At 40.9% G+C, this 13,682-nt stretch overlaps 1 protein-coding gene across 2 annotated transcripts in view; it reads left to right on the top strand.

The window, feature by feature from the left end:
- gabrg3 (gamma-aminobutyric acid type A receptor subunit gamma3) overlaps nucleotides 1-13,682 on the top strand; it is a 93,915-nt gene that overhangs the window by 21,295 nt on the left and 58,938 nt on the right. For both annotated transcript variants that reach the window (XM_076277584.1, XM_076277583.1), the window contains exon 3: nucleotides 1,795-1,862. In XM_076277584.1, the coding sequence (XP_076133699.1) occupies nucleotides 1,795-1,862 (68 nt within the window). The remainder of the gene's footprint in view (nucleotides 1-1,794; nucleotides 1,863-13,682) is intronic.

Raw genomic sequence — 13,682 nt, 5'->3', positions numbered from 1 at the left:
ACAGACATAGAGACTTCAGATAGATTTCACATAAATTCCAGAAATTGTATCATCCAGAATAGTGATTGGACAAGATTCTTGCATATCCAATGCCCCTTGAACACATTTGAGGAGGTACAGCAATGTTTTTTATTGACAGTGATGGGCTGGTTAAGCAGAGGATTGACACAGCCCTCTGTGTTAACTGGTGATGTCCCCCATCACTTCCCTAATATTAAGTTCACCTCTCTAATCTGAGTCAACCTCTATTAATTAGCCGAGAGTCACTGATGTCAGTGTTAATTGGCGTCTCCAGATGGTGGAGGACAGCTGCCTGACCATCGCCTGTCTAAATGAGCTCTGACAATATGACCAGGTGTGAGCAAGAACGCATAGGCCACAGCAGCACTTAGCATGCTCTGGGGACGTTGTCCATCACCAACGGATGCTGCAAAAGACAACCAAAGGCATGAGTGAGGTTTTTGAGTTCTGGAGAAATGCTAGCTTCATAGACAGTGAAGGCTTAGACCGTCGTCAATGTTAGTAACCTGATATTTACTAGTCAAAACACAAAGATAACCCTGGTTAGGGATGCTAGTGTTGTCTAGTCACCAATATGCAGATTAGAAATTAGATTGTTGCTTGTCAAATCTTAAGGATTGTCCTGTACAAAACTGTTAGTCTGAAAATCTACATTTTATGTAGATGTTTAACAGTGTTAATCTTAGCCTGCAAAGTCAAGTGTATTTAATCTAGCCAAAAATCATGAACAGACATGTTCAAAATGCAAAATATGCTGATCTGTGGTGGTGTGTGTGTGTGGGAGGGGAGCAGGCTTGTGCAAAATTCCAGAATTGAATTGAAACTTAAATTCCAGTTGAATTCTTGAATTTCACTTGCATTTCAATTGAGGTAGCAAACAGGAAGCAGAATTGCAATTCGAATTGTGGGGATTCCAGCCTAGATATGCCCCTCTCTGCAGTTTTTCCTGCTTAGACCAGCATGACCAATGGTCTCCCTGTATGTTTAAGCGGCATATGCAAGTCAAGACGTGCAGATCTTCCTGAGTAATCTAGTTCTGTCCAGCAAAACCCAACATACTAGGAGACATCCTGTGAATACTGTATGCTGAACACTGAATATGTGTTCAGCATACAGTATGTGTTTTATACTCATGATTAAGATGCAGTAAACAACTCACTGGTGCTTATGATGGTGTTTATGCACTCCACCTGAACTATTTACCTCAATTTAAGCTTGTGAATGCGGAGGGAACTGCTGGTGCAAACCCAAATCTGAGGTGTACCCAGATAGCAATTAGAACAATTCAATTTTTAATTATCTGTCCCCTCCTGGAAAACATGCGTGGTCTTTCGCAAAGCCAATTACTGGCTTGGCTCATTTGCATTTTAAGTCATACCTGAAACAACAGGCTTTATCGGCCTCCTCACTGTCCCTGTGTGAACATGTGGAGCCTAGGGAGTTGGAGGGAGAATGCTAAGGGAAGCTACACAAGCCGTGTGTGTGTGTGTGTGTGTGTGTGTGTGTGTGTGTGTGTGTGTGTGCGTGTGCCTATATGTGTGGCCTCTCGGTTAGCGATGCTTAACAGTACTACGACTCTCCAGAGATGTTCCCTCGGTTTGGAATCGAACGCGCTTGAAATGGATGATAAATAAGCCTCTGCACTGATCCAGGCTATCTTTGACCTTCGATCCTGAAAAAGTAGGGGTCCTGGCTGGCTCGCCTCACTGGAGATGTTGGGAGATGCCCGAGGGAGATTAACATGGTTTCTCTTTTGTTTCTCTCTGTTTGCAGTTAAACCTACGGTGATTGATGTTGACATCTATGTGAACAGCATCGGGCCGGTGTCCTCGATAAACATGGTAAGGGAAACTTAATTGATGTGTACAGTTGACTCATTCTATAACAACATGGCCAGGTGGTCTTATCTTTCTACGGCAGGCTTCAACCTCATCTTCTAAGAGACATTCTGAGAAAACTGTAGAAAGCGATTGCATCTTTCATATTCTTGTTCATTGGCCTCAATTATAGTTAATCCAACGAATGTCATGGCTGGTGACTCCATTGCAAAACTTCTTGTTTTATAGTTAATCCAAAAAGTGTCATGGCTGGTTACTCCATAGGAAAATACGGTATGTCAATATTGTGGCGTAGTCGGAGTTTAGAAAAGTGATTGAAGAAAAAAAGAAAACATCAGGTTTCTGGTCTTCCTTCTCTGCCGGATTCTCTCTGCTTTCCCAAACTGTCCCAATGTAAAAAGAATGACTACTGCATCTGTCTGATCCAATCAGAATTAAACAATGGAATTAATGACATATGTAGCATCATAACTGACACGTCCTTGACTGATCAGCATTACTGGGTGGGTTTTATGATGGGGTGCGAATCCTTACTTTTCTTTCTACTGAATCCTTCTGATTCCCTAAACAGCCTCCTTAGTCCAGTCATTTTAGGAGAAAGGGTGGAACAAATTGCAACACAAGCAAAATTAACTGATTTTGTATCCTCAATATGTCCTGAGTAAGGGAAAAAAAGCCCCGAAGAATCCCAATAGGGGAAAGTTTAGAAAAAGACCTAAATATACCCTATTCATGCGCCTATACAGTATTTCTCTGACGCAAATAGGGGAAAAAAATTAACCTTCACATATCACCATGAAAATTACTGAGTTGATTACTTACATCAAGACAAACAAAAAATGTATTATACGTTTTTTGAAATTGTTTGTTAACATGGGCAAACAGGGCATAATGTAATTATGTATAGCTAGTGACCCAAAACTAATTGCAACATTTGACAAAGAAATTGTCCAAGGCATGGAGGAAGATAATACATGTCTTAACTGGTATTATATCTCATCTAGAGGGTATATGCTTATATAAAATATATAGTTTATGGTGTTTAATTAGTTTTCCCTGGACAGTATAGGCCAAAATGTATCCACTTTACACTAGATTTGCCTTTACAGAATAGAGGGAAATGTATTGTGCATGGCATAGAGGAAGATGGGAAATGTCTTAAATGGTGTTATATCTCCTCTAGAGGCTATATGCTTATAGAAAATATATAGTTTATGGTTTTTAATTTGTTTTCCCTGGACAGTATAGGCCAAAATGTATCCACTTTACACTAGATTCGCCTTTACAGAATAGAGGGTAATGTATTGTGCATGGCATAGAGGAAGATGGGAAATGTCTTAAATGGTGTTATATCTCCTCTAGAGGGTATATGCTTATAGAAAATATATGGTTTATGGTGTTTAATTTGTTTCTCTTAATAGTGCAGGCCAAAATGTATCAGCTGTTCACTTGATTCGCCTATACAGAATAGAGGAGTATGTGTTATGCATGGTATGGAGGAAGATGGGACATAAGTTGATTGATGCTATATTTCATGTACAGTGCATATGCTTTTAGAATATGTATAGTTTTGACTGTTCTATGACTTTGGTAAAACCATGACCCATGCATAGGCATGCATTGTTAATTATTCATCTTAAACTATATTTATTAGTATGGCATTTTTGCCAGATGTCACAACAATAAAGTCACTTGGAGGCTAACTGCAGTTATCCCATCTGCACCCTTCTGTCGAATTAGGACATGATCATGTCCATCTTCAACTTTGCCTTCACAATTTTCCTGTATTCACTAACATAAACATACTGTGCTGTCCGATTATTGTTTTAGACAAAAATAGTGCAAAGTAAAGGGGCATCATACAGGCCCCTCTGATTGGACAGACAGTACAGTATATCAGTCAATCCCTGGGCAAGAGGTCAATTACTATAAGACTTGCAAAATGATGGACTGATACTTTAGTGTGATATACTGTATGTTTCAGTGACCTCTAAATCAGATTACGTAAACACCAAAACCACTTTCCTAGGCTGAATAATGCCTAACTATGTGTTTGTACAGATTACACATTGTGGAACACTTACATGCAAAAACCCACTTGGCTCTATTTAAAGATTCAACAACCATTTCCATTGATTCAAAGGGCCACAATGTAAAAATAGACACCAATTTTGCAACAAACCAGTCTGAAATAAGCCAAAGGAACTCTTTGAAAATAAAAGAATGTTCCTCAACAATGCAAGATTCTAAAATTCCATGTTAAGTTAGATGGGGTCAGATATTCTTTAGTATGTGTATTCTACAACATTCTAATTACAGTTTTGTCAGTATTTGCTGAAGAATAATGCATAAAACAACCCTCATTTTAACATATTTCCACCAACTGGATTTTCATGGTCTTTTACTATGGTGATTGAAATATAAAAATGTGAAAATAAATTCTGTTGCAATTAGTTTTGGGTCAGACCTTTGCCTGGACTATTAGCTCCGTTGTGGTATTTACAAATTAACTATACGTAATTACATTATGCCCTGTTTGCCCATGTTAACAAACAATTTCAAAAAACGTATAATACATTTTTTGTTTGTCTTGATGTAAGTAATCAACTGAGTAATTTTCATGGTGATATGTGAAGGTTAATTTTTTCCCCCTATTTGCGTGAGAGAAATACTGTATAGGCGCATGAATAGGGTATATTTGGGTCTTTTTCGAAACTTTCCCCTATCGGGATTCTTTGGGGCTTTTTTTCCCTTACTCAGGACATATTGAGGATTCAAAATCAGTTAAGTTTGCTTGTGTTGCAATTTGTTCAACCTTGACCCCTATTTTGACATAAAATGACTGGACTACCTGTTCCACCTACACTTAACCCTGGTGACTGCACATGTATACGTAGTTGTCATATGGATATTCTACGTTATATTACCTTCTTGAGCAACCTGGTCTCATTAGGGAAACGTTCCCCTGGGAACGTTTTGGCAAACCCAGCCAAACGTTCCACCAGACACGTTTCTGAGGTGCAAACTAGCCAAGCAACCCAGCGGGGGTGCTAAAGAGAGACGTTTAGACGTTGCTTACTACAGTTAGGTCTGGTCAAACTAAATTGTAGCTTACACAAGCTCAGCAGTATTCTTTGGTTAGCAAACCAGAGTTTTGGATTAATAGTGCCTATATCTCGCTACGTTTCACAAAATATAAGGCCACAAACCCTGAACTGCCGTCTATGGTTAGCTGCCACATCTTGGTGGGTGTTTTTTTTTGCGAGCAACCCGGGGGATTTTAGCTCAATTGTCAACACGCTCGACTTCCACTCCGAGGGGCAGCTGTTCGCAGGTTCGAATCCGGCTGTGTGCAGGGCCGAGCCGTGCAATTCAACCCAACGCACGAAGACCAGAGGACCAGGCTGCGCAGACTCGGCTTGCGACGAAGACCAGACTCAGCACACAGCCGGATTTGAACCTGCGAAGAGCTGCCCCTCGGAGCGGAAGTCGAGCGTGTTGACAATTGAGCTAAAATCCCCCGGGTTGCTCGCAAGAAAAAACACCCACCAAGATGTGGCAGCTAACCATAGACGGCAGTTCAGGGTTTGTGGCCTTATATTTTGTGAAACGTAGCGAGATATAGGCACTATTAATCCAAAACTTTGGTTTGCTAACCAAAGAATACTGCTGAGCTTGTGTAAGCTACAATTTAGTTTGACCAGACCTAACTGTAGTAAACAACGTCTAAACGTCTCTCTTTAGCACCCCCGCTGGGTTGCTTGGCTAGTTTGCACCTCAGAAACGTGTCTGGTGGAACGTTTGGCTGGGTTTGCCAAAACGTTCCCAGGGGAACGTTTCCCTAATGAGACCAGGTTGTTCTTGACCTTTATCCCACCCACACACATCACCTTTACATTAGCAGTTTCACCTCGCTTTTGACACAATCGGAATCCCACCCTTTGCCTCTTCTCTGTCTGGCTGAGGGGGATGCTGGAGGCTTGCTCTCTAGGGAGGGATGGAGGCTGGAGTCAGCAGTCCCTGGCGGGGTGGGGAGGGGAAAGGCCTATGGGGGCGGCGGTCAGCTTTACACACATGTGCGGAGGAGATGGGGGATGAGGTTATTGCCAAGCTAGTCTCTCTGTCAAGGCCCGTGGGCAGAAAGTCTAGTCTCTAACTCTAGTGAGAGGTGAGAGGTTTTTGTTGTGGTTAACCGAGGCATGGTTGGATGTCAGTGTTGAGAACTGGTGGAGCGTGTGAGGGGCTACGCTGAAGGTCCCATGGGGCTGGAAAGAAGCAAAGTGTCAAAAGCAGCATGGCAGGCGAATCATTAGAATCAAAGGATTTGACCACCTATATTGAATCTCAATAGCAGATCATCAAATATGACACCATTACCACCTACAATGGAGATACTGTGGGTCAAATTGCATTATTAAAGTATGACTGCATTTTCATCACAATAGCATGAGATTATTATGCCAAAACGATGGATATGACCTGGATTTGACTGGAGACTGATGCTCACTGTAGGTAAGAAGGTCTCATCCTCAGGTTCAAGTATGAAATCACTATAGCACTCTGGGGTTAAATCATTATAGTTCTGTCAACTTTAGAGTACAGTAATTAAATGCATTATAAGTGCAATTAACATCAACTGTATTTGGTGAAGGTTTAAAGACAAATATGTCAGAAAAGTTTAAATGATGAAAAGTTTGAAAGGGTAAGCTATGGAAAAATGTGAAGGGAGATGTTTAGTTATCCATGCATAGCTCAAACAAGTCTTACATGAACCTCAAGAAGACGAGTTCAGAAAAAGAACTTCCTGATGATGAAAACACTTAAAACACTGTCGAGCAAATCAGACGCTGGTGACTGATTTGCCACTTGATGGTGCTTGAAAGAAATTTTCATGCCTCAAGTGAGTGTGTGTGTGTGTGTGTGTGTGTGTGTGTGTGTGTGTGTGTGTGTGTGCGTGCGTGCGAGCGTGTGTGTGTGCGTGCGTGTGAGCGTGTGTGTGTGTTTTGTGTGTACGTGTATGTGTATGTGTGTGTGTCCTGGTATGTATGTGCATATTTGCATTTTCAGGAAGCTTACCAAAATAAAGTGGAGAGGCTGTCACACAGCTGACAGACATTGCACACTACCCTACCGTAATGGCAGACATTTCTCACAACGGTTATCAACCTAATGAATGTGCCAGAATGTCATAGCACAGATGAACGGAACATTCCTATGTGACAGCTCCTAGACCGAGTCTTTGGAAAGAGGTGGTTTGTCTTTTTGAGAGACTACATTTGAACACCTAATGTTGCCATTCGTCAACAGTGAGAAATGGCAAAAAAGTAAATATCCTGTATATTAGATAAAACATCACAGACATTCAGACAGTTATCTTATTCCAACAATCTTTTTCATTTCAGCTTATTGCATCATCTTTATGAGCTGTCAGAGAGGAAATGAGGAGCTAATAGATTATGAATGCTTATATAAATATGAATGATCTAGAAAAATGTGCTTCTCTCCCTGGTGTTCTTTGTGACAATTTAGCTCATCTAGCAAATTCTAGATGTATGTGGAAGCAAAGAGGCATAATTACTCACACAAATCTTGGTGTAGTCACAGCAGACACAGTCACAGTTTAAGGTCCATCTGGACTTGCAGGACATCATTTCGTTAGAATAAATATGGAGCATATTAACTTAAATCTTCCTCTGGTGAGACAAGAACAACAGATTGCCACTGAAATCACTTTCAATGTAACACATTGCTGCCTCACGTTGTGTCAGTTCAATGCTAGGTTTCTAATTTACTGTCTTGGGAGCAATTATAACAAAACGTTGCTGTTACTGTCAACCCCCCTTTGGCACATGAGCTCCACTGTTCAGGGTTTGGAAGCCAATTGAAAATCGCTTCTCCAATCATTTAAAAATACTTGTGTGAAATAAAAGAGTATATGCTGTGAGCCCTGGATTCAGTTTACCATTAGATATTTTGTACTGAAGCGTAGTTGCCGACCAAGGACTGAGAAGCAGGTTGGGTATGGCAGCTGCATTGTGCTGCGACTCAGAGGGAGTGTGAACATGGGCAGGAGTTCTGTCTTCAGCTCTGGTTGCAGAACATGTGCGTGCACTTAGGTATCGCGGCACACACATTTCTCTTTCTTTGTAGTGTGACAAGCTCATTGCAGGCACAATCCCGTCGGGGATTTATTTATCAGTTGTCACTGTTTTATTGTTTTGGGTTTCACCATTTTAATCGAGTGTATAATTAAACAGCATTATGATGTCTCGGAGATGACAAACCGAGATGAATTCTTTGTGTCTGGGGAAACATGCAAATGTAAAAGGCAATAAATGACCTGTCGCTCTTTCCAAAGATAAAAGGGTACTCTGGAATGAACCCAGAACAGTTTAATTCTAGAATTTGCAGACTAATTGTAGATTTTGCTTCCTTTGGCCTGAACTATCCCTGCCTTGCTTCACCTCACCTACCCTCAAAAACAGTAACACAACAAAATGGCCGCTCAGTCTGACATTGTGATCCAAGACATATAACCCATACTCTGTAAATATCCTCTAAAGAGAATGTACGTAAATTGTTTCATTTGCGACCCCCCCCCCCCCAACATTTTCTGTGCCTCCTCTGCATATTCCATTAGGCGACAAGCAAATTATTCCCATTTTTCTTTTCTTTTTTTGCTCCCTAATGGCATGTGTAGCTGCACATGAATTGGTAAGAGACAATTAATACATCCCCATTTAAATACGATGGACACGGAATGCTACATGGTTAATTTGACAGCAATAAAATAATCAGGCGATCATTATTCAAGAGCACGCAGAACATTTTTCGGTAGGTAAGCAAATAGACTTTTATAATCAGTATGCGTACAGTGTGCTAACAGAAACCTCTCAGCTACCTTGGCTCTATCGCTAGGCCCAGGAGCACCACTGCCCAGACCTATTATTAGGGACGGTTGAGGGAAGTGAGCTCTTGAATGGAATCTATAAAGAAGATTATAATAGATACTGTCTGCGTTGTTGAAGTGAAGCACTGTTCAGTGATTGAACTGATACTATTGAAAACAAGCACCCTGCAAGTGTGTAGGCGTGAGAGAGAGATAGAGGAGAGAGAGAGAGAGAGAGAGAGAGAGAGAGAGAGAGAGAGCGAGAGAGAGAGTGATCTCTGCTGATCTGGAGCCCCTGTGTGAGTGTGTGGTACAGCTAACAGTGTGTGTTCCTCTGATTGTGCATGTGTGTTGGCGGGGAAAGTCCTGAATGTGTTTATCACCATCTGTGTGTGTGTGAGTGTGTCTCCTTCTCTCTCTCTCTCTCTCTCTCTTTGTGTGGGTGTATCAGAAATAAAATGGCACAAAAAGAAAAGGTCAGTTTTCTCTTTGGAAAGGCAGGTTGCATTTTAGCGCCCAATTCTCTGCCTGCTATTTAAAAGCATGGGGGGATTATAGGTAACAATTATATGAGAGAGCACAGGGATTAGCACAAGCTGTAGGTCATCACCACTGCCACACGAATACAAAGATAATATCCCGTAATGACAGACAGGGGCTGTATGGGTGACAGCCACTCTCCCCCATTCTTTCTCAAACTGTTTCAACCAAAATGATGAAAATAAGGACAAAATGGGTCTTCACAGTTCTTCTTTAGTCTCCCATTTTAATCACAGATGCCTCCATTGCGTGCATCTCTGACCTGTCAAAAGAGTCAACACAGTGTGTGGTCTCTGGCCTTCTCTACTTAAAACCCATGTTTCCTGTGGCCTCGTCTTTGGCAACTTCAGTCCTACTCGGTGCTAATAAATCTCCCCAAAAACTCTACGACCATCATCTGGACGCTCTTCCTTGAGTTAAGTCTGACCATTTGTTCAATTTTGCGTTCTCTGCTGGCAATGCAATGATGTTTTTTGGACTCTTGTTATTTTGCCACCTTCTGTGCTTTGGAACTCTTGTGGCTCAGTTAGCATTTCATCCAGTGTTCTCTTTTGCCTGCTTTCCCTTGGAATCACTGAATGTTTTTGCCATTGTGTGAATAAAGTATTTTCTCGGAAACCAATTTCTGTTTTCTGAGCCTGTGTCGGTGAAATTCAGACAGATTCCTACTGGAAGAACACCGTCAGAATGCCTTGAAGCCACAGTCAAGATGAGCTGTATGCTTTGCTTGAAAGTTCATTTTCAAGAAAATCATCAACTGAAAATGTGTAGACCGAAAGCATGAAATTGGTATAGAATGATGGAAACACTGAAGGACAAAACATGACTAATGAAAATAATGGATGATTTAATTGAGTGATTAACAGGAAAACTATCAAAAAAAAAAACTTGCCAAATTCAACTTCATACTGGAATCACACAATATCAATAACAATATGTGAAATTGCACAGGGGCCTAGAGCCCTGACTAACTGCTGAATAGACATACAGTATACTAGAAAGGTCGGGTATTTCTCATAGGATGTCCATCAAACCTGTAAAGCATTTTAACTGACTCCTGTGAGTTTGAGAGAAATTATAGAGTCAGCGTAGGGGCAGCCATCAGGGGCTAACCAGAGGCTATACACACACCAGCTGACTCGGGAGCAAATGTAGCCCAGACATGACCCAAATCCACAGCTGAGACCAGCTCATCTATTTATGTTGCCCTTTCCTAAAAAGCAGCCTTGTTCAAAAAAATAAAAATAAATACATAAATCACTGATGCTAGATGTTGATGTGAATGAGCATGATGTCGAGAGGAACAAGACTACCAGGGAAGGGGTAGAAAACAGGAGCCCAGATTGTGGTGAGATTATGTTCATCCATTTTTCTTAAGAGCAGTCCTGACGACTACAGAAGACAAAAAGCTAATTGTTGCTTAAAAGCAGGGCTGGAGTGGGGCCACTTTTCAGCCCGGGAGTTTCAGGCCCAAGACCGGCCCACTTTTTTAGTGGTGGTGGAAATTGGATAAATAAGGCAACATTTCAGCTCTTACTATCCTGTAGTTTTTATTATAGGCTAATATTCCACTATTCCACAAGGATAGGTTGATAAGTTAACAAAAACAGGAAGGAAGAAATAAAGCATTTGAAATGTATCCCACAATTCCTCTAAGAGGCATATTGAACTACTGTATTGTTTACATGTTTTTTTCTGCATGGGTCAGCTATCATGTTGTTGTTTGGTGATTTGCTCCTTTACTACATCCACTTCTGAGCAAGCAAGCCATATAGGTTGATCATGTAGCCTACTGCTGTCATAGCCTACTGTTCTTACTTCCATAAAATAACTTTAATTCATATGGTTAACTCTATTATCCTTTCTACTTGTCCCTATAGTCATAGTTAATTTCGGGCTCATAATTTTCAGCGGGGGACTGGCTGATCTGCTGCTCAGACTACTTTTGTTTTTAGGCCTATACACAGATCAAGCTTGAGGTTTGTTATCAATATTTGCATAATATTTGCAAAGTCTATGAATAGCCATACTGGATGATACCAAAATGCTAATATTTTAATTCATTTAATATGTTTCTTGCGAATAGGTTGACAACGCCACAACGTCCAGTAGGTTATTAGCCCAATTACGCCGTTATAATCATGGCTATCTCTCTTTACCAGTTGCCACTTATGTCTGTCCTCTTCAAACAAAATTGGAAGCATGGCACATTTGGCAGCACTCCCTCCCATACTTTTCGTCTTTTTTACCTGGCCTTTTCAGTCCCTCATAGCATCTTTCTACCATCCATCCTCCCTGAAGCTTATCACTACGGTAGGGCCGGCCCGGCTGGTATCTGAGAAAACTTTTTGGGAAAGACGGGCTATATGGACCCAACCAATTAACTCTTCTTGGGAGGGGAGAACAACCCATGCAGAGGCTGCGGTGTTAGGCATAGAATGCGAACGTGTGCAGCCAACTTTAAGAGAAGATAGATTAACGTGACAAATGCCAATATTTTTCCCTCGACCGGACCAAAAGTGAAGCGGGAATTCTCCCGATTACCCACTCCGGGCCTGCTTAAAAAAAAGATGGTTTAGAACAGTCAGTATCTGTATTTGTGTTTGTTGAATCATTCAAATCAATTGCATAAGTCTTCTTAGCCAAAATTATCTCTGAATTGCAAAGTTGATCCACACACCGCAACTAAACCATGCCGCAAATGGCCCATATTATGTTTTAGAAGACATCCTGAAAATGAAGTCTTTCAACAGGTGAAAAGCAGTTAATCTCTCATTGAAACCAGATAGAAATGCTATTTTGTTATTAGCTGCACGATTATGGAGGACTTGCAGTGGGTGGCAGCCACCATATCCACAACTAAGTGCTAAAAAGGAAATGATACACAGAAAGTCCACAACATAGTTTTTTTCCCTGTAGGAACTCTGAAAAAAAGATGTGACAAAAACCTTTAGATGTTTGGCCTATTATTGTGTATAGTTACATTTTAGTTGACTTCCATTTACTATTAGCAATACCTTATGGTCTTATTGGGATATGTATGATGGTAGCTTAGAAGCAGTGCACACACTGGTTGTTCCTAAATCCCTTTTAAATATAGAGGAACTGTCTATGACATGCTAATTACAAATACTGGCTCGCTTCTCTGACAACAATGGTACAGCCAGTATTCACAATTGAAAATCTAATTCACAGTGTAGCAAATATCTAAATAAAAGATTGGAGATTTCTTACATAGTAACTTGGGCTAGACTGCGACTTTAGGACATCGGAGCAGCGGGGCCTTGTTTTCGGGATAATAATAATGCATTTAAGACACTCAAAGACGCTTACAGAGAATGCATTAAGCAAACTCTGACATTTAGAATTTGGACTGCAGTACTGCAGACTGCGGTTTTAAATACCAGTGGATGTTGTTACATGCAACTACTGTACTTTAATATAATATAGGTAGCCTAGTAAGCATTTCGGTGTTGTACTGAGGCTCAGTGTCCACAGTTCTATTTTCTTTAACCAAACATCAAACAGACTCAGCATTAATCTTTGCAACAAAATGACTCCAGAATACCCTCTATTTATTACAAACAGGTACGGTAAATATTTTCAGTTGTCAAAAACATCTTCCATGATTCCATGACTAAAACTATTAAAGTAGCCTATACCTAAATCATCTTAACACCACAACTATGGTTTCACCACCAAGTTACCCTCTTGCACTTTCTTGTGGATGTTGATGTACAGTGTCAGGTATTGATCCATGTATAGATAATATATTGTATATACATTGTGAAAATGAATGTACAACAAACATTTCAGCCATTTTATGTGATTCTGCCTGGGCAGCTGTTTTACAGTGATATACAGTGACATGGGCTTCCTATCATCCCGGAAAAATAAATTGACACGTTAAGATAAGGCATAATGACTGGCCACCCACGTCAACACCTAGTATCAGTTTCCTGCAATAAGCCAGTGCTGTATCTGTTCCATCTTCAATCGATATGCCTTGACGTTATGAGAGAAGGGGGGGGGGCTCACTGATGGATGGCACCCAACAGTGTTGTGTCCTGTGCTCTTCACAGCCGATTGTCAGCCAGTCACAAAGCTCAGCAGGCAGGTAGCCGGGCTGATAAATGACACCTGTCATGAGAGCCTGTCAAGAGGAAACATGCCTCTCCCATGGGTACAGGAACTGTCATCTCCGATGGTGACGAACAAAACAAAAACAAGGGTAGCATTAGCAGTTATTCACCCTCAAACTGGAAGTACAATTAAGAAAATTGCATCGGGGAAAGAAAATAAGGAGAGGTGTGTACGGTTCCTTAGAGGACAGAAGTCGGCGTAGCATCCTATAATTCGCAAGCTATAAAAAATTCATTTTCAAGTTAGCTTTT

The sequence above is a fragment of the Alosa pseudoharengus genome, unplaced genomic scaffold (assembly GCF_046254945.1).
Source record: "Alosa pseudoharengus isolate Yale_2024_CS ecotype anadromous, Long Island Sound unplaced genomic scaffold, YU_APseudo_1.1 YU_APseudo_1.1_scf_11, whole genome shotgun sequence".
Classification (NCBI taxonomy): Eukaryota; Metazoa; Chordata; class Actinopteri; order Clupeiformes; family Clupeidae; genus Alosa; species Alosa pseudoharengus.
Note: the sequence above shows the minus strand (reverse complement) of the source record. Positions and strands in the feature narration are given on the sequence as shown.